Source organism: Abramis brama, assembly GCF_963993115.1.
Source record: "Abramis brama genome assembly, chromosome: 19".
In the NCBI taxonomy this organism is placed as follows: domain Eukaryota; kingdom Metazoa; phylum Chordata; class Actinopteri; order Cypriniformes; family Leuciscidae; genus Abramis; species Abramis brama.
In genome coordinates this window covers 13576876-13598312 of record NC_139981.1, presented here as the reverse complement: position 1 = coordinate 13598312, position 21437 = coordinate 13576876, and the positions used below count along the sequence as shown (strand labels likewise).

The window sequence follows — 21437 nt, the reverse complement described above, 5'->3', positions numbered from 1 at the left end:
GGTCGGAACTAACAGTTCTACATGCAACAATAGCACAACAAGCTTATTGTCAGGTTTATTTTCTGTTATGTGAACCCTTATTTTGTCATTCTTTTCTGTTTCCTTTAGTTCGTGTTTTCCTGCTCTGTTTAGTTTTGTTGTCACTGGTTACTGATTTTGTCCTCTCTTGTTTCTGTAGTTACATATTAGTTTCACATATGTCTAGTTTACTTTCCTTTGTTCTACCCCTGTTTATATAGCCACGTGTTTCAGTTGTTCTTGGGTCAGATCTTGTATTGTGTGGTTTGCATTATTCTCCTGTATGTTCATTCAGAGTGTTTGGATTATTAATAAAACCTGTTTTGTTTTTGAATCTCCTTTGTCTTCATGCCAGCTGATCACATTGTAAAACTTTTTTTTTTTTTTTTTAATGGCGATATCGCAATATTGATCTCACATTGAGATCACAAATCTCTGCAAGTGGAAATTCCTTCACCGCAACAGCCGTAGCTCACATGGTGTGTAGGGGGTTTAGCTTGAGTACATCTTTAGTGTTTTATCTAGTCAAACATGTAGACTTTGTAAACCATATTTTTTTTTGTTTTTTCTGAGGAATTAAAAAAAGAAAGAAAAGTTGCGTCATTGTTGGCAGTTTTATTTAAATTAAAATTTTCATCAATTAAAAACATGCTCTTTTACTCTCTTTTTTTCACTCTAGCCACGTGCTGACCCCATACCCATATGCAGCTTCTGTTTGGGCACAAAGGAGTCCAATCGAGACAAGAGGCCAGAGGAGTTGCTGTCCTGTGCTGACTGTGGGAGCAGCGGTAAGACCAGTGTTTGAACACTCTGACTGAGCCATGCCTATAGATGGGCAGTGTATTATCTGAAAGTCTGTTAAAAGTAACTTGCTTTTGGCCATTTGGCGAAGTGTGACTCAGGGTCCGTCTCAGTCAGCTCCCTAGTTTAGTAGTCAGGGTACTGATCAAGGAGGTGGTCATTTTGAGGCTTTGCGTCTCAATGGCAAAATTCTTCCAGTGTGCTGAAACATTTGCTCCCTGAAAAGTCCCACAATGCACAGTGAAAACCAGGGAGCATCGATGCTCACTGTTTCCTTAACTGAAGTTCTGAAGAGCAAAACATAAATCACGTGAGCCAACTCACTACACGTAATGACACGCAACTTTTTTTTAATGCAAATCATCAGCCTATTTAATTTTGTTTCAGAATAAACATACATCTATTCAGCCAATGAACATATAGCTAACATTTATAATTTATTTACAGGTGAATTGTTGCATGTATATCATATCATCATAATGTACTTTAAAAAACATTTTCTGTTCTACAGATCTATAGTTGTTCATAAATACAATGAGTAAACGCATAAATGATTTTCTTTGAATATTTGCTCACATTTGTGGGAGTGATGGGACAAGTAGTTCATGAGTTATGAAATTGTATTTCAACCATCGGGATTGTCAGTTGATAACTCATTATCATGTGATCAATTCCAGAAGTGAGAGAGTCAGAGATAGTGATGCACCAAAATGAAAGTTCAGGGCCAAAACAGAAACTGTAAATTCTGGACCACTGAGATCAAAACAAAAACCATTGTAACTTGTTTGAGATTCTACTTTTTCTGTGTGGAAAATGGATCAAGGACATTTACAAGAGATTATGACAGTTAACCAACTATCGATTAATTGTTGATAATTTAATAATTAAAAACTTATCAATGGCCCATTAAGCAAGGTATCATTAGAGTGCATAGTTTTGAGGTGTATGCGGCTCATGCGCAAAACACGTGCAGCAGACACACGAAGAATAATGAAGCAAGCGCACATTTATTTAGAAACACAATTAAACGAGTGAACAAAAGAACTACTTGCATGTGTAAATCAAGACCTGTAAATCTGAGCGATCAAACCAATCCAAGCGCGCTCCAGCTGTGAAATTGAAACGTCTATCTATTATGTACAATGATTTTGCAAATCAAATTATCATGTAAAGCAGTTCTTTTTTCACGCTATGAAAATAGAGCACTTCTAATATGTCAGCAAATTTAAAAGCACTTGTTAAGTGATGGTCATATTCCCTATATTCACTGTAAATCCAAGCTTCTAAGCTTTAAAACAACACCTATTTTGTGTTGGTTGACAATGTGGTTAAGTAACTTGATAACTTGGTAGCACCGCCCTTAGTTAATGAATAAACGTTTGATTTATTTTTACTTTAAACAATGTCTGTACCCTACATTATATTACATGAGATCTTGGTTAGTCTGTTTGCATGGGGCAGGCAAGGGCATGTGTATAGTCTAAGAACAAGAAATGCTCTTTATTAAAGATCCAAAAGAAAACCGCAAACATTGTGCATGCACAATTAGGAAAGGCTAATCTGAACTGAATTTGCAATTGTGTTTGAGTTTTGTCCGCAATAAGCTTTCGTAGTCTTTCGTAGTGAGATTGATGCACAGCATTGTTTGTTGTCCGCCTGCATTTCTCTGCATGCATCTCATCTCGCATCAGAGCAGTGCACGTCTCAACTATACCGGCAAGATGTCATCTTCATCAGCTAGTGTTTACATTAAATGTGTTTAAACCTGGATAATTTTACATGCACACTACTTTTCTCCATGTCTAAATTTCTGTTGTCCAATCTGCTTAAATTTCCTGCTAGGAGGGAAAACTAGTGGTGATAGTGATAGTTGATAAATACACCCTGGCGAGGGCTTCCTCAGGTCTCCATGATAGCATCCCCATCCATGTGGTATGAAAGCTTATATGTAAGTGTTTTTAGTGAGGGTGATCTTGTTTGGGATTATTGGCATTGGGCTATATGTTTATGAAATGTGGTAAAATATCTCAAGATGCTTGGAGGATAGAGTGAATTTTTTCAACTAAAAATTGTCTTCTGTAGAAGTGTTGGCAGAAGGGTTTTACACAATCACAGATGGATTCAAGCTGAAAGGTGTAGAGTTTATAAGATTTTTTTTTTTCCCCACTTCATGTTTGCTTGCTTGTTTCTTTTACTCTAATTTATTTATTTTTTCCCTCCTCCAGACAGAATTGCCATGTTCCTGTTAAATTACCTGCTCTTATGTCGTAATTTGTTTTGAACAGTGATTTTGAAATGCCACAAGGAATTGTTCTCCCAGTGACATTTTTATGGCTGAGTTTGACTTAACAACGCAGAGGTGGTTTTCATTAAGTGTTCATGAAAGTATAGAAAATGTGCTCCCACTGTAAACCGCAGCTGGTTCGCAGCCCTCAGGGACAGGAGTGCATGCTTTTACATGACTATAACGGATCGACTGCCATTATGGTGTACCCGCGTACCATTTCTGCCTCGTTAAGAACAAATTATCTTTAATTAGCTGCTCAGAAGTGTTTGATAATACAGTGCTTTTAGACATCGATTTTGGAAAGTCTTCACGCATGGCTCTTCGCATTGTTGATGCCACGTGTAAATATTTAACTGATCCACGGTCGGGGGAATCTTTCATTTGTTTCTTTTTGATGTTCTCTCTCTGCTTGATTAACTCTCTGTTAACATTTATCCTGTAATGTTTCAGCAAGGGCTTTTGTGTTCCTGCCAAAGTTAAGGATTAGGTAATGTCGCTCTTTTAATTGAGCATGTTTGGAGACTCTCTCTAAAGCCTGTTTGTTTTATTCCACATTTCTCCTCAAAGGCCATCCATCATGCTGAGTTCTCCACTGATTTGACTGCAAATGTCAAGGCCCTGCGCTGGCAATGCATCGAATGCAAAACATGCAGTTCCTGTCAGATTCAGGGGAAGAATGCTGTAAGTTCTTTCAAATGCACTGATGGCCTTGGCCCAGTTCCTGCTGACATATTTTATAGTGTCAGAGCGCTGCTTGTGTTCTGACACTTACTGCAGGATGTTGTTACTTGTGTAGTGTATATTGCGTCTTATTTTTGCATCTGACATGTTTCTCTGTGCGTGTGGATTCAGGACGAGATGCTCTTCTGTGACTCCTGTGACAGGGGTTTCCATATGGAGTGTTGTGACCCACCGCTCTCCAGAATGCCAAAAGGTACATTAGGCCTTTGTTTGCCTCTGTGGATTTTTCCATTCTCAAGGTGAAGCCGTTTAAATGTGCCATTACACAAAGCTTCTGGTTACATAATCGTAAGATGATATGTACCTTGCGTCCTGCACTGTTTAGTGCACTATTTTCTCTCTCTCTCTCTCTCTCTCTCTCTCTCTCTCTCTCTCTCTCTCTCTTCTCTCTCTCCTCTCTCTCTCTCTCTCTCTCTCTCTCTCTCTCTCTCACTCTCTCTCTCTTCTCTCTCTCTCTCTCTCTCTCTCTCTCTCTCTCTCTCTCTCTCTCTCCTCTCTCTCTCTCTCTCTCTCTCTTAATGATTTTGCCTCTGGCTTGCAAATGACTGTGCTTGTCCTTTTCAGTTAATGCAGTTTGTCTGAAATGGGCATGTAAGTGCCAAGATAAAAAGGAAGCAGCATCATAAAGTATTTCAATAGAGCAGAACAGATTCATTTCACTTAATTTTACAAGAGCCTTCAGTGCTGAATGTCTGTAACTGCTGAAGGGAGGTGACATTCTGCCATTAAAAATCCCATCAAATTTCATTTGGGTTTTGTTATGGGTGAAAGAAATGCTTAAACTAAAACATGTATGTCAGGGTGTCAATTTAACATGTTAATTTAGTTTTATTAATTATAACAAAAAATAAACATTCAAAGTGAGAGATGCTAACAGAATGGCGCCTGCTACAAGAGCGCTTCTGTGTAAACAGCCCTCTGTGTGATATTCTACCGCAGACAGATTGACAAAATAATTTTGTGGCTGCAAAATATATTCAGGTGGATTATAGTTCAGTGATGCACATTTTCCAATGATATAGAAATAAATCAAACAATAAATTGACTAAGACATTTTTTTTGTAATATCTTTTCTTTTTTTTCAGAAATGTGATCAGTTATCAGTGATTTAATTAAATTGATTTTTAAATAATTGACTGGACCTCAATAAATTTAATGAAGACTCTGTAAGAATGAAAATTAGTTGTCAAGAGAGGCTATATATTGTTTTTCCCTTGTTTTCTCAGTATAAGATTTGTCAGTATTTCATTTATTCTTTTTATCTCATGTCAGGATCACAGGAATACAGAAAATTAATAATGCTTGGCCTCTATCTTTATTTATGTACAATTCTATTTGCTTTCTGTAGTTGTGATGCTTCTCACAAATCAGTTCTGTGTATTTCCACACAAGATATCGGAGAGCTTTAGTTCTATACTAAAAATCAAAAGACATGCAAATTTAACTTTAGTTATGCGAAATGTGACAAACGATCTAATCATTCAAATTGTTTATTTGATATCTACCTCTCTAAAGAGGATGTTGAAGGCTGAGGTCCTGTCAATAAAAAGCTCCCCACAAAACTTCAAAGACATTTATTCAGTGTTTCCTTGTTGGTCTGTTACCTGTAGAAAGCTTGTTTCTCTTTGTTCTATTCCTTTTCTTCTAAAGATTGTGGAAATAAAGGGAAAAGCACAGTGGGTCATCTCTGCTCAGTACTACAAAGACATATCTGAAAAGTGTCACGGCTGCAGACATGATGAACCATCCTTGAAATGCTTCTCTTTTGTTTCTCCCTCTCTCTCTCTCTCTCTCTCTCTCTCTCTCTCTCTCTTTTTTTTTTCCTGGACCTCCCCCAGGAATGTGGATCTGCCAAGTATGCAGGCCAAAGGAACAGGAGGGAAAACGGTTGCTACACAAGACAGCGGCCCAGATCAAAAGGCGATATGCAAAGCCAGGAAGGCCAAGAAAAAATCTAGCACATCCAACAATGTACGATAACTCATTTCATCTGTCTTGTTCCTTGTGCTTCAGGCTTAAGGTTACAGGTCTCACATCAGTATGTTGCCTAAACTGTAAATGCTCTTTTTGATGGCCTACTCTGATTTTTGTCCTTCACAACCTTGCCTTGAGAGTATATGTAGGTTTTCATACCCTCTCATCCACAAGGTTTAAAATTAGCATGACTGCTACAATGTACTTTTAGCCTGGGGCATTCTTTGCAAGTCTAATTTTAACATATGGCTGTGTTGTGAAGCTCACTCAGAACGCTGTCAGTCAGACTGGGTGAGTCTGGGTCAGTAAGCTTTTAAATGTGCAAGACTTGAGGGATTACATCTCTCCTAAAGGCTTGATGAGCACTGATAGACACGGTGGAACGTGTTGTTGAAGCTGTGAAATCAGGCTCTCAAACCAAGGCTCAGGCTTAGTCACAGTCAAGATGTGCACACAGATTCTCATTCATTTGTGGCTTGTGTATTAAATGCCACTATCGTCTGTTTTCACAGGTCTGACGGTGGTCCAGGATCCGTTGAGCTGTCTGAAAAAGCACGGCATGGTAGGGGTTCCTTAAGCACTTTCTGTACCCCACCCTCATCAAGCACCTTTATACCCACCACAGACGGCAGGAGTCTCACTGACCCCCTCACATCCACACCCACCCTCACTACGTTGCTCCCATTCAACAAGAAAACCAAAGGTCTCATTGACGGGCTTTCCAAATTTTTCACGCCATCACCCTTGGGTCGCCGGTTGCGCGGTGAAGCGTCGGGCTCCTCGAATCAGCACAGGCAGAGGAAACGGGGCTATCGGAAACACCATGCCAGCGTGACGACGCCAGGTGTGAGGTTAAACGCCCCATCTAGTGTTCTCCTTACCCCGTCCCCTTCGCAAGGACACAGCCCCATCTCGCTGAACCCCACCCAGTCATCCTCACCCTCCTCCGCCCACTCCCCACACAGCTCCTCCTCCCAGTCTAGCGGCCCGTCCCTCAGTAGCCTCCCAGGCAACAACCAGCTGAAGGGACTATTTGATGGACTGTCTCACATCTATACCACTCAGGGACAGTCCCGGCAAAAGGGACTCCCCAGCTACGCACCGCCCAAGCGAGCGCGCCGCACCCAGGACGTTTCCTCCTCACCCAAAACGTCCCTGCAGCTTCAAGGAAAAAAACCTGTCAAGGGTTTCGGTAATAAATTAGCGTCCCTATCCGGTTCGGCCTCGGGATGGGTGCCCAAGCGGGGCCGACCATTTAAGTCGGCACTCCATTTCAAACGAACTCCTTTCTTGAGAAAGCACAAGCTGCTAGGCAGGTTTAGGTTTAAGGCCTCCCCGCAGAGGGAGAACAACACACCAGGGAAGGGCAGATTGGCAGACGGAAGAGTTAAACCAGACCCAAACCATGGTAAGCACAGGGGCCTGAACCTCCGAACGGCTGACTAGCTTTTTCATCTTTAAACCGTTTTACTCATCTTCCTCATTTTTAGAAGCTCAGTAACATGGATTTTTGTTTTTCAACTAATACTGCATCTCTGCATTTTGGTTTTTAACCTTTTTCTTCAATAATTTATTAATTCTGAAGCCACTAAAGCCTTAGATTTCGGCTCTCTGCTCACGTCCTCATGCTGCTCACACCTGCCTCTCAAACCATAGTTATTAATGCTTTTCCCCTTTGGTAACAAGCACTTTAATGTAAAGTGTTTGCATTTCAAATGACCCTTGCTCCTGGTTTGGTTCCCTCTCAACCTCTGCACAAATGGAATATTTGTTTAGAGGTCACTGTTGCCTAGAAACAAACTGTGATGTGTGGTTAGAGGTTTGAGGTTAGTGTGTTGGCCAGCAATGTTGATATGAGCCTTTCCTATCAGCTGTCCTTTCCATGACTGTAGTGATTTGCATGCTAGCAGTTGTGATTTTGAATGCTGTGTTAAGTCTAAGGTTAGTGCTTGTTTATATTAGCTTTGGGTTTTATAGCGTCAGCATCTTTTCAGTGTTTTTTTTTTTTTTTGTACTACATTCTGCACACACATTCTAAAGGTCTGTTTTCTGACCTCTCACAGCCTTTAATGCCGAGAGATGCTCAAGAAGAGAGCCACAGGAAGGAAGGATGATTTTACTCAATGACCATGTGGCTGAAGAGGATCTGAAAGTGTTCAGACACATCAAGGAGATCACAGCAAAGGTAAAGGAGAGTCTATATTTACTAGGCAAGCATCACTATTGCTATTCCTCGTACTTTAGGTGACCACCCTAGAATAATTCAATTCTTTTAAATATTTCAAAGAAATAATTTTTTTCAAAACAGAAAACTGTTGGTGATCAAGGACAATCCCCTCCTTTGATTGAATTTGGGAAGTATGAAATACAAACTTGGTATTCCTCACCATACCCTCCAGAGTACTCAAGGTAAGTCTGAAATGTTTTACAGCAATTTTTAAAATGTCTGCCAGATATAGCCTTAAAGAGCAACTTGCAGGTAAAAAAAAAATCTAAATGAATATATAACCGTGTATGAAAATACCATATGAAAAGATAATGCAGGATTTAAAATGTTTTAAAACGACATAATGACACCAATTTAGTAGATAAAGTGAGCGTTTCTTTGACTGCTCGTACAAACCGCTTTTTTTTCAACATCGCGTCATTTTACGTCACACGAGGGAGACGTGTGCTGTGCTCTGCCGCAGCTCAGTGCAGAGTGGGTTGGTATTCAGTAAGAGCGGTCGTGAGACAGTGTGTTTTCAGTAGTTTTTGTATTTCAATTTATCATCGTCATGGTAAATTTATGTGTTTGTGGAGCTTGCAAAAACTCCAGCCTGTCAGGACATCGAGTCCACCGGTTTCCTAACAGGAAAAAGGACGGTGCTATCTTTCGTGCCTGGGTGCGGGTTGTGCAGGTGAAGAGACGGGATTTCTCTTCCGCGTCGGCTTCGGAAAACGCGGTCGTGTGTAGCGTTCACTTCAGATCGGAGGATTATCGTCCCGGCGATATGAAGGAGTTCAACATGGGATACCGAAGTAAGAACCGGGTGAGACTCAGAGCTAGTGCGGTTCCTTCAGTGCACGCATCTTCGGGTTCTCCCGCTGGATGTAGGCGCGAGCACAACATCAACTGGCAAACGCAATGTAAGCGGAACGAAACTGAGCTAACAGTTACTCGTTATTGTGTTTGTGTGGACCGTTTATCAGTTTGGACCAGTGCAGCGCGAGCCTGATCAAGCAACACTGTAGCCTAACTGCGAGATCCAGTAAATAAAGAATTCGCCACTGAAGTAATAACATCGCTGCGAGATCTAGTGAGAAATATTCACATTTCTCCGTTATTAACGGATCAAACGTGAAAACCAGGAATAAACATTGTGCAATGAATGAACGAACTATCCAGTGTCCATAGATCAGCAACATTCACCATGGCTTTACTGTAGTAACACTAACTGCAACCATGGAAAGTTTGGCATTTTCCACTAAGGCCCAGTATGCATCCACCTCCCTGCAACACTGACTTTCCTCAGCTGTAAACATTGCCTCGCATTTCCCACACAAGCACCTATGGAACAAAAAATGTATCAGGAATAAATATCTCTCTGTCTCTCCATGAGAAACTGCTAAGTTATATCACGTAACGTTAGTCTGGGCGGATATTAATGAGCATGACAAACGCCTGATCAAAGCTTAGTTTCTGTTATTGTAAGTTCCAATATGTTCTGTCTAACATTAATCCTGGCCTGTCCCTGCTCTCTTGGCAGCCTAGCAGGCTCATAATTGTATGGCTGTGGTCCGTAAACAATTTCCTCAGCGTCCGAAATGTCATTGCAATCCATATTTCCCTGTTGTTTGAATCGACCGCTCTCCCTCGTGCTACGTCACGACTCTCGCCCGTCACGCCCATTTTCAGATGCGGAAGTAAAATTTTCTCACAAAAACGACTCCAGAAGCCACTGTAGCATATTTATAATTTTTTTTTAAAGAAAATCTAGTTCCTACATTATTTTTCTATACATTGACTTGTTGGGTCTTCTAACCTGCAAGTTGCTCTTTAAGCAAATGTAAACTAGTATGTGATTTAGAGTTAGACTCCCTACTCTTGCAACTCATGCCACATTCTTCATGTTATAATTAATTGCTGCTCACCTTCTCAGATTACTCAAGCTTTATCTCTGCGAGTTCTGCTTAAAGTACATGAAAAGCCAGGACATTCTGCAGAGGCATTCAAAGAAATGTGGGTGGTTTCACCCTCCAGCTAATGAGATCTACAGGAAGGATAACCTCTCTGTGTTTGAGGTCAGTGCTGGCTTTTAAATCTTCATGCACAACTTCATTCACATCCTAATTTCATCTCATCTGCATTTGCAATTAAAACAAGAGGGGTTATGTCCAGAGATTAAAGGATATGAAGTGCCAAGCTTGCTGAAAGGCACATCTCAGCATCATGGATGAGAACTGGTCTTACATGATTTAATCATGTCAGATTAAGTCAGTTCTTCAAGGACTTCATGTCCTGTTTTTTCTAGTGAACAGGAAATGCATCATAATCCTAGCAGACCTCTAAAAGTGTTAAAGACCTTCGATTGCAGAATGTTTATGATTTCTGATATTTACATGTGCCCCACTAGCGGGAACTGCCCTTGTATGGGCAATCTGAATCTCTAATGGTTTCCCATTTCTTTTCCTCTTTGCTTTAGGTTGATGGAAATATCAGCAAGATTTTTTGCCAAAACCTTTGTTTGCTTGCAAAGCTTTTTCTGGACCACAAGACGCTCTATTACGACGTTGAGCCGTTTCTCTTCTACGTTCTGACACAGAATGATGAGAAGGGTTGTCATCTTGTTGGATACTTTTCAAAGGTATTACCCTTACATGGATATTATTAAGAATATCTAATCCTATGACAGTGGAATCAGAGTAACAGCGGGTTGTTTAGTGGGTTGTTAAAGATGGGTTTATTTTATGGTGCTCGTTTTTGGATCTGAACATTTCTGCAATATGTTTGAAGGGTTTTGTGTGCTTATGTTTGGTTCATTTCAGGAGAACGGCAGGTGCAGTGAATTGCATGCGTTGGCAGTGCACTGACACACTCTATCTTTCTCTCTTTCTCTCCCACAGGAAAAGCTTTGCCAGCAGAAGTACAATGTCTCCTGCATAATGATCATGCCTCAGTACCAAAGGCAGGGATTTGGAAGATTTCTCATTGATTTCAGTAAGTTATTCATTAACTGGTTTGGAAGTCTTATGAGATGTGAGCATAAGATTGTTTGTATCATGAACAGATGCTTCTGTACTCTGCATAAAAGGAAAAAGAAGAACTGTTTCAGATTAGACAGTCATAATGAAATGGGAAGAATGGCTTGTTGTGCTTGTTTCATTGTCATTTTAGTTATCAAGAGGGTTTGCATGTCTTTATATACAGTGAATATAGTGCATTATATCATTTGCTGGCTTTTGAATGTTTTGATTTAGTTTGCTCTCTGTGTAGAATCAGAAGAGCATTTGCATATTTTGTTTTAATGCAAAAGACTACAATAGAGAATCTAGAATTGTTCAGTCTCTTCTGACTTTAATGCATCTGTTGAAAACACAAAATCAGCTCTCACTTTAAGCAATAAAAAAGTTGTGAGTTGTGTGTGAAGCATCACAACACATCAGTGTAGTAATTTTTGCAAATGAATACATCTTAAGAGGCACTTTAAAATTGAAATCATATTTAAATTAAACTATTAGCAAAAATATTTGTTTATTATATTGTATCGTTGTTTGCGTGTTTGTTTTATGATGCTTTGTAAAACACATTGGTTCGCCGCGGCAATAGGTGCTATATAAATAGACTTTTTATATAAGTATATAAATATACATTTTTTTTAAATATTTTTTTTACTATAAATATTTTATAAAAAAGTGTTGTTTTTTGGTGTTGTTGTTTTTTTTCATATTAGAACCAGGGTTCTATGCAGAACTCTACAAATACAGGTTATCAGCTGTCTGGGCTGGTTTGAAATGTTTCTGTCTTTTCTGCTCTTTTTTTTTTTTATCCATTAGTAAAATATTATACTGTAATATTGGTATTTTTAATATAACATTGACATCACAAGAACTTTGGCAAGAGCTTAAAGGGATAGTTCACTCAAAAAGAAAAATTGTCATTTACTCACCCTCATGTTGTTCCAAACCCGTAAAACTTCCATTCAACTTCGGAACACAAATGGAGGTATTTTGGATGAAATCTGAGAGCTTTCTCTCCCTCCAAGATGGCTTACGCAAAAGTTCATAAAGAGATCGTAAAACTAATCCATATGAATTGAGAAGTTTAGTCCAAAATTTGACAACTGAAGTGGCACGATCACTTTATATGATTAACAGATTGAATTTAGGCTTTTGTTCACATATAAACATTCATCAACTCACACATCAGTTGTGGTAAACGGAAGCTCGAGCATGTTCGCTTGACATGCGAGAACCAATGAGGTTCATAATCTCATGTTACGCAGAATGTTTGAGCGTCCGCAAGAGGTTTGTTCTCATGCGTTGAGCTTCTGTTTATGTTCGCTGATCAATGTTTATATGTGAAATAAAAGCCTAAATTCAATCTGTTCATCATACAAAGCAGGGATGGGCATCTTGGGTTCCTGGGTACCAATGTCCTGTAGAGTTTAGCTCCAACCCAGACCACCTGAACAAGCTAGTCAATGTCTTCAGGGTAACTAGAAAGCTTCAGGCAGGTGGGGTTTTATCAGCTGAACTCTGCAGGACGGTAGCCCTCCAGGACCGAAGTTGCCCATTCCTGATATAAAGCAATCGAGTCTCCTCAGAAAATTATGGAATTAGTTTTACGATTTTTAGTAGTGTCAGTTGCGTAGCTGTCTGGAGGGATAGAAAGCTCTCAGATTTCATCAAAAAGATCTTCATTTGTATTCCGAAGATGAGCGAAAGTCTTATGGGTTTGGAAAAACATGATGGTGAGTAATTAATGACAGTATTTTTTGGGTGAACTATCCCTTTAAATCTTAAGCCATCGAAATCAAAGCCATAATCATTCAATTCCTTACAATTAACAGTTTGTCTCTGATAAGAAGCTTGCATTTGTTTATATGTAAAGTATTCAAATATCATGCCTCTAGCTTTTATGAAGCGGCATAAAAAAATTACAACACATTCATAAATTGTGATTGTTGATTTGTTTTGTCCAAGTGACACTCAAACACGATCTAAAAACAATACTCATAAACAATCTTGTCTTTTCTCCTCTCTTTGTCTCTTTTCCTGTCTTTCCAGGTTACTTACTTTCCAGGCTAGAGGGCCAGGCTGGCTCCCCAGAGAAGCCTCTATCTGATCTGGGTCGTCTGTCCTACTTGGCTTATTGGAAAAGTGTCATACTGGAGTACCTGCACAACCACCCAGATAAGAGTGTCAGCATCAGGGGAATGAGCCGAGCCACGGGCATGTGTCCACATGACATCGCCACCACACTTCAGCAGCTCAACATGATTGATTTCCAGGATGGCAGGTGGGTTTGACTGTGGTGGTATCTGTCAATCTGACAATTCACTCACATGCTTTCAGTGTACTTTATCATCTCTAAAGGACGGGAGGGGGGTAAATACAGTTTTGGCTTTATTTGCATGTGCATTAATACTGAATTACAATTTATCATACATCAGACAAGATATCTGCATTTTGAATACTTTTCCTAACATGTTTGTCTAGGTTTCTAATCATCCGAAGATATCAGCTGATTGAGGAGCACATGGATAGACTGAGAGAGAAGCCAAGGCTTCATGAGGTTGACCCTGACTGCCTGTGCTGGACTCCAGTTTCAGTCTGCAAAAGCCCAACGGGGGAGCTGAAGAGTGCTATGGCACAGGTAGGCTTAATGATGATTTGATCAGGGACTGAACACACCTGCTTTTAGTGAACACTGTCTTAATTGTTTGTCTGTCCAGTGCAGTGTTCTAATATTTAAAGCTAGACTATGAGGGATTTCTTGTTAAATTTTCCATTACAAATGAATTTTTGAGCCAGTACAAACAAATAAGTAAGTAAAATCACGTTTTTGCCTTGCGCTGCAGCCACTACGATAAGCTTTCAATAATGATTTATATTTAGAGCTTTCAGGTTTGTTTGCCAGGAAAATCATTCATTCTTGTTTACTCGTCCACAAAGAAAGAACAGATCAGACTATTACGGCAGCAACATAGGTATACCTATACAGTTTCAAATGTCGAAAGAGCTCAAAGAAGTCTGTATTTTTTCTTTAAAATGTTTGCTTAATCCATAGTGATTAAATCTTCTGCAACCCTTCTTTATATAAACATGCAACAAACAACTAGGTGGTTTTCCTGGCATATACAGAGGCTTGATCAGCATGTTCCACAGGGTGACTTGCAGTCCAGTTTACTATTACAGCTGTCTTGCTTAAAATGACTGTGTTCTGTCTGCTATGTTAATGTTCGCTGCAGATATTGCAGTACAGACACAGCCGATTTTGTAAAATGCCCTTTTAGTCTTCCTTTTGGCCTCTGACACAACCTGACCGGTTTGCATAATGCTGAACTCAAACATAATTGGTAAGGTGATGATAATTGGTACATAATTGGTAAGACTGTTCTGGTCGGCGTCTCTAAAATCAGAGGTTGTTTTTAATTGAAACCTATTCAGTAGGCAGATCAAGGAGATCACGATGAGCACAGGTAACTCGTTCCTTCCCCAGCTCTGCATTATTAGCTACAATTTGATGCTTGTGTGAAAAGTGAGCTAAATTTATCCCTTTCAGGAGTTCAGGGTGAGTTCACAGAGATAGCTGAAAGCACTTCCAACAGTAACCCAGCTTCCTGAGTGACCTAAATCAAAGCTTTGTATTATTAATGCCTCTGAATGTCCCATGAAATGTAATCTTCCATATCTGCTTAAAAATAAATGTTGCTGAGATCAATGGCTAATCAAGAGACAATTTCTGCTCTGCAGGGGCACTGTAAAGCAAAGTGTAGATAACTGAGATGTTATTTGTATGCTTGGCTTCAGCCTGTACATGCGGCTCAGATAAGCTCATATTTTTGTTTTTGTGGAATAACAGGCAAGAGACCGTCGTGCAAACTGTAGTGCATCAATCAGGAATTTGACTATGGGGATGGGCTACACCAGCACACGACCTCCGCTAACCAAGTGCAAGAACTTTAGCAGAAGATACTCAGACCCACTGTTTGCAAACAGCACTGGGAAAGATTTTGAAGTGAGTGAAGACAGCAGCAGTGATGAGGATGATGATGACGATGACGACAACGGCGACGACGGTAATGAAGACAATACAATCAAGTCCCAGTCTGGACAGGGGCTCAAGCGAAAGGTAAATATCAGAATCATTGGTTGTGTGCATTTTTTATTTAGTTCTGTTTGTATCATGGTTCTTCACATTGAAAATCCTTTAGCATTTAGGAAGCATATTTAGTAGGATGGAAAAAAGATCCAAAACACTCCATCTGTCAGAAATTTCCATCAGTCCTTAAGTCCATAATTAAGTAATATTGCTTTCATGATTTGTGTGGGAAATCTTGATTCTGTATCACCAAGTAATCTTGCAGATTATTTGCACTGGGATACTGCTATCCCAGAATGCCTGGGGGAGACTATGTTGTGAGGATCTTGCGGTCAGCTTGATTCAGCACACTCTCATTTGGGGTTTTGGGCAGGCTAAGCTTTCCAAATGAATGGCCTGTGGTGTAGGCACTGTGGTCTAAATGATGGGCTTTTGAATTTAGATCATGAAGCAACCCATTCACAACGCAGCCACATTTCCCTATGTTTAGCATCACCCTTGACCGTATCTGTCTCCTCCAAACCTATGCTTTTTGGATTAAAGGGCACCAGGGACAATTTAACAAAAAAGTGGCCAACTCTTGCTATGACAGTTGTTAAGTCTAACAGTCTTTGACATCTCCCTGTATTTATTCCATTCTCAAGCACAAGTTTTTCTCAAACATACAATATGCACTTCTCTGCTAAGCGAATAGCCCCCTTAAATGTATTTGTTTTTTTTTTCTTAGCGAGCATCAAACCTGCGACGGAAGAGAGGGCGGAGAAGAACGCGAATCAACAGCAGTGTCACGACCGAAACCATCTCGGAGAGAACAGAGGTGCTAGATGAGCCATTCGAAAACTCTGATGTAGAAAGTCCTTTGCCACAGCCCAGCAGGAGGGGCGACAGCGAGGATGAGGAAGAGGAGAAAAACCAGAGAGTGGCCGTGCGTCGGCCTGGAAGGCCAAGGAGACATGGAGATGACAATCACTCAAATCAATCTAAAGGAGGGAATGTGGAAGGTAAAGCCATACATGTTAACATTTACAGCATACTGCTTTTGTTGCATATTTGAAAGATAAATTAATATGTAACCTTTTTTTTGTGGTGTTTCTGAAACAGTAAAAAAGGACAATCCTCGACCTGTAAAACGGAAGAAAGGCTGGCCCAAAGGTGTCAAACGAGGCCCTCCCAAATGGAGACTAAAGGAGCGCAAAATGGGCTTTAAGCTCAACCTCTACACACCACCTGAGACACCAATGGTCACAGTGGAGCAGGAGCAAGAGGAGGATCAGGATGCCAGCCCTGCCTCATTCTCAGAACCATCTGAGTCCTTCAGAGAGCCCAGGCCAGAGGACACAGAACTGGACACCTGCATTTCAGAGCCCCACAGTCCAGAGCCACCAGTGTCTCACAAACTAAATGAAGATGAATCGACAGACAAGTCTGACACGGTGGAAAATTCTCCCTGTGCTGATGAGACCAATGAGACCACATCAGGTCCAGTAGATGATGCTGAACAGTCAACTCTAAATACAGAGGAGGTCAAGGACCTGAAGCCAGAGGGTGAACCAGAAGGCAGGGTTGGTAAGGGCTCGGGTGAACGAGACGAGGAAGAGGAAGAGGACGAAGAGCCAGAACAATCTCATGTGGATGATCACGATGCAGATGATGAAGATGATAGCCATGAACAAAGAATAGAGGATCCAGTGCCACTAACAGAAAAAGAGCTTACTGAAGACCCAGAGCCAGTTTCAACTATTAATAATAATAAAAATCCTGAAGTGCAGCCGAGCCCCATGGAGCCACCGCCTCATTGCTCTGAGGAGCTTCAGTCTGAAAGCACTCTTGTGAGCTTGAGCATGCAACAGGGAGACACTGTGGACTCAGATCATCCTCCAGACTCGGAAACCGAGGAAGAGGATAACAGTCAGAGGCCTGAAGAAAAGCATATGGGCCCGTTGACTCCTGCAATAAAAGAGGACCATAACATTTGCCCTGAGCTTGACATGGAGACTGCTCAAGCTGTGCAGTCTCTCACTCAAGAATCTGAGCAAGAGAGGCACTTTCAGGACTGTGTGGAGACTCAAGAGGCCTGCCACAGCCTACAGCGGTATGTTCATGTCGAGCAGAGCCCTCAGATGACTCCCGTGGATGACTGCCAGCAGTCAGATCACAGCAGCCCTCTGTCTTCTGTCCATTCTCACCCAAGCCAATCTGTACGATCAGTCAATAGTCCAGCGGTGTCCATTTTAGAAAGCGGTTACACGCAGATCAGCCCCGATCAGGGCACCGTCTCGGTGCACTCGCTTCATAACAACATGGAGACCAGCCCAATAATGGATGTGCCCTCGGTGTCGGACCATTCTCAGCAGGTGGTGGACAGTGGCTTCAGTGACCTAGGTAGCATTGAGAGCACCACTGAGAATTACGAGAATCCCAGCAGTTATGACTCCACGCTGGGTAACAGCATTTGTGGCACGGGAGCAGGAGCAGGCGCCTCCTCCCAGAGCAGCTGTTCCTATGGCAACCTCTCCTCCGGTGGCAGCCACAGTCAGAGCAGCTGTGCTGTGTCCCAGCAGATGGCCGGTCCTGTGGTGAACAATACTGGCGCTTGCAGCATGCTCCAGCAAACCAGCATGAGCTCCCCTCAGGGATGCAGTGTGAAGTCTCCGCAAGGCTGTGTGCCGGAGAGGCAGCCCAGCCATCCGCACGGACATGGGCACAGCCATGGGCATGGACACGGGCATAGCCACAGTCACCACCACAGCCATCTCCAGCATCATCCGCACCATCAACATCACCAACACCCACAACACCAGTACCAGCAACCTTTGTCACACTGCTCCATGCCGGCCAGCTTTGCTCCACCCATGCAGCTGTCCGACATCCCAGAATCCAACAACCCCTCTAGCAACCTGGGTCTGTATGACCGAATGAGCCAGGGAGAGTATGGAGGTGGACACTATAGTCAACCATCAGCTACATTCAGCCTGCATAAGCTACAGCAACTCACCAATACCATCATGGACCACTCCTTGCCCTTCAGCCATTCTGCCTCGCACTCCATCTCATCCTATGCAAATAACAGTGGCTCGTTGTCCACGCAGCTCGGTCCTCACAATCCTGCGCTGGTTTCTCTGTCGCAACCCGGTGGAGGTCCTCAGTCGCAGGCTACTGTGACTCCTCCGCCCAATATGACTCCACCGCCCATGATGCTGCAGCGCAACATGGGTACACCCAACATGAACCTGGCCCCATCTCAGAGACTGCAAACACAAATGGCCCCTAAGAATCACCATCATCACCCCATGTCCATCCGCTCCAAATCGGCCCCTCTGCCGCCCCACCACCAGCAGCAGATGTATGGTAGGGGTCCTCAGACCGTAGCCATGCAGGCTCCTGGGAGGACGCTGGCTATGCCATCGCGGATGAACATGGGGGTAAACCTCATGCCCGCTCCGGCATACAACGTCAACTCGATGAACGTCAATATGGCAATGAACACTTACAGAGTGACGCAGCCTATGATGAACGGCGGCTACCATGGCAATCCTACCTATATGAATCAATCTCCACAGTACTCTATGCAGATGGGCATGATGGGTACCCAGCCTTACCCACAGCAGCCCATGCAGGCTCCTCCCCATGGCAATATGATGTACAGCCCAGCAGGTCATCATGGTTATGTGAATACCGGCATGTCCAAACAACCCTTAAACGGGCCTTATATGAGACGATAATCAACGACCTGAAATAAAGGGTCATGATGTTGCAAAGTCAGCTAGTTGACTTGAGGTATTTAGTTTGTTCTTATTTTCATGGTTAATGTTCGCTTTTATGGATCTTTCTAAAAGAACCAGCACTTGGTAAGAATGCAAAAAAAGTTTTGTTTATTGGCTAAATTTTAGCTTTTTTCCCCTATTTATGGGAAGCCTTACAGCATAAGATTTAAAATGTAACATTGTGTAAGCATAAATCTCCCCTGAACTGCATTGCAGTTGAATGGAGGTTACATTTTCTTTAAGTTGGAACCTGCATTATGGAACCTTTAAATGTGCCTGCATTGTATGTTTTTGGACAAAAGAGCCTTTTCAATGTACCTTTAGCAATCGCAAGGTTATATATGTAAGTCTGTACTCATGCCTTCATATTATTTAAATTATTGTAAATCTACTTTTATATTTTTTTAAATGTAAGGTTATACTTAGCATGCTATAACGTCTTTGTTAGTGACAGTGCATCAAAGTAGTACTGTACAGTGTTGTGCTTAATAGCAAGCAATTTTATATTAAATGTATGGCCTTGGTTAGGTTTCCCTCATATGGAAGGAAAAATTAAACTCTATTTTTGTTGATTCTAATACTGTAAAGATTTGAAAAAAAATCGTCATGTTCGGCTTGGAAGGTTCTATTGCTAATTGTGTATAATTTGTTACTTTATAACAAGTTTCTTTACCTGAGGCAGCTTTCTGTTTTTATACAATTTAAAGCAATTTCTGTCACAATAGCAAAGAACAGTCAATGTCAGTATTTGTACATGTAGAAATCTAAATCAAGGGGGAAGGGCAAACAGAAACATTTCAGATGGGGCAAAGTTGCAAAATTATTATGAGTGTCAATTTACTCCAAAGTTGGTCTTTTATGAAATGCCTTTAAACTTACATTTTCATTCCATCTGTAGATTTTTTTTATCTTTATAAAACATCTGATTTATATTTTACTGAAATGTAGAGCAGTAGCCTTGTTGATAGACAAAACAGATGGCATGTAAAAAGGTAAATTGTATCGTGTCTGTTTGTATAGCTTATTTTGTAGCCTTTGTACCTGTACAGAATGGCAGTTTGACGTAAGAGGGATATCCTGACTGTACTAATTAACAGAGCAACAGTCCTGTATTTATGAGTTACCTTTTTAGTCGGTCACTTAAATGCTGTACATTTTAGCAGAAAATAAATTATGATGAGCCACTGACAGACTTAAAAGTGTGTATGGACTCTGTTTTCATGCTCTCATGATCTCAAGCTTATCGTGACTTATACTTTTCTTGAAAGGATCTATTATAGCCAACAGATTTTCAGATGCACTGTCATGGTTGGAAACAATCTTAAGTGCAGAGACTGCTGAATAGAGAAACAGGTGCTTTTGACTGTAGAGGATGGGCAAATTTAGCTGGAAGACACTAATTCAACTGCACACAAGTGCCTCATAGCAATAAATGAACAAATATAGTCTTTGGCTCTAGTACACTATGTAAAGCACAAATATTGAATTTTTCTAGCAAAAGGTTTTATTTTTATTCTGCTGTGCAAACATTACTAATCATTAAATACCCAGAAACCACGTAGCTAAACAACATGCTGGCTGTGTGTCAAAGAAATTGCTGCATATTTCCTTATGCTTTATCAATAAACTTCAACCATGCCTTAAATGTTGAACTAACTGGAATTAAAGCAACTATGTAGTTTTGTGTTACGACAGTGGAATTCACTGTTGTTGTGTTGTAAATATACTGCTGTCGTAATTGCTGTGGATAGCTGTACAATACATGTGCATTTGTTGACAAACTAAATGATTTTAAAAGCATTTGAATGTTTATGTGTGTAATGAAATGTTAGTGACATGATAGGCCATGTTGTGCATAATATATATTTGACAGTATAGACCATCAGAGCAGAGAGACCTATAGCAGAGCAAAATTTCAAAGCTTACTTGCCATGAGATGTATTTATTTGATGCTAATCCTGAGACGGGACTGTTGTGGGAAAGAAACCGAAGCCATTTGCCTTATTAGAAGTCGCTGTACCATCAGCATTATTATGAAACCTATAGTTCAAGGTAAAAAAAAAAAAATGCTTAGTTGTTTTAAGCCTGAAGTACAGAGATGGAACTATTTAGACAATCCTATTCAATTCCAGGTCACCTTCCATTTTTTATAAATTTACTGTATCGGCACATATCAAAATGTATCTCAATCACTGATATTAGTGATGAATTCATAGGTCAGCTCTGATCTTCAAGAGGGCGCTTTTCTCTCTATGGAGAATCTGCATCAGTAACACTTGCCTCCATCAGTTCTGCTTTTTGGGCCTCTCATTTGAATTCCACAGGGCTCACTTGATTGAGTCCTAGAGTGCCTGTTACTTCCCTCTTATCTAAAGAGATTTAACGTGCCCTGTTTCTCTTTACTTACTTTATGCTTTGCTGAGTGCATGGTCAATAAATTGAGCTCCAGAGTAGAGAAACTCAGAGAGGTTTAAAATAGTGAAGTCTTTTGCCTCCACTCCATAGTAATCAATGTTCAAACCTAGGTAGCATTAGCAACATTACT

At 41.0% G+C, this 21437-nt stretch overlaps 1 protein-coding gene across 1 annotated transcript in view; it reads left to right on the top strand.

The window, feature by feature from the left end:
* The window catches only part of kat6b (K(lysine) acetyltransferase 6B), a 40186-nt gene extending 20102 nt beyond the window's left edge, over positions 1–20084 (top strand). The window contains 16 exon segments of the mRNA XM_084093191.1: positions 698–806; positions 3674–3686; positions 3688–3787; positions 3959–4040; positions 5686–5818; positions 6334–7229; positions 7885–8006; positions 8130–8230; positions 9964–10105; positions 10507–10668; positions 10928–11021; positions 13091–13322; positions 13523–13679; positions 14889–15158; positions 15856–16129; positions 16230–20084. Of these exon segments, the coding sequence (XP_083949317.1) occupies positions 698–806; positions 3674–3686; positions 3688–3787; positions 3959–4040; positions 5686–5818; positions 6334–7229; positions 7885–8006; positions 8130–8230; positions 9964–10105; positions 10507–10668; positions 10928–11021; positions 13091–13322; positions 13523–13679; positions 14889–15158; positions 15856–16129; positions 16230–18850 (5508 nt within the window). The 3' untranslated portion in view covers positions 18851–20084.
* The last annotated feature ends 1353 nt before the right edge of the window (positions 20085–21437 follow it).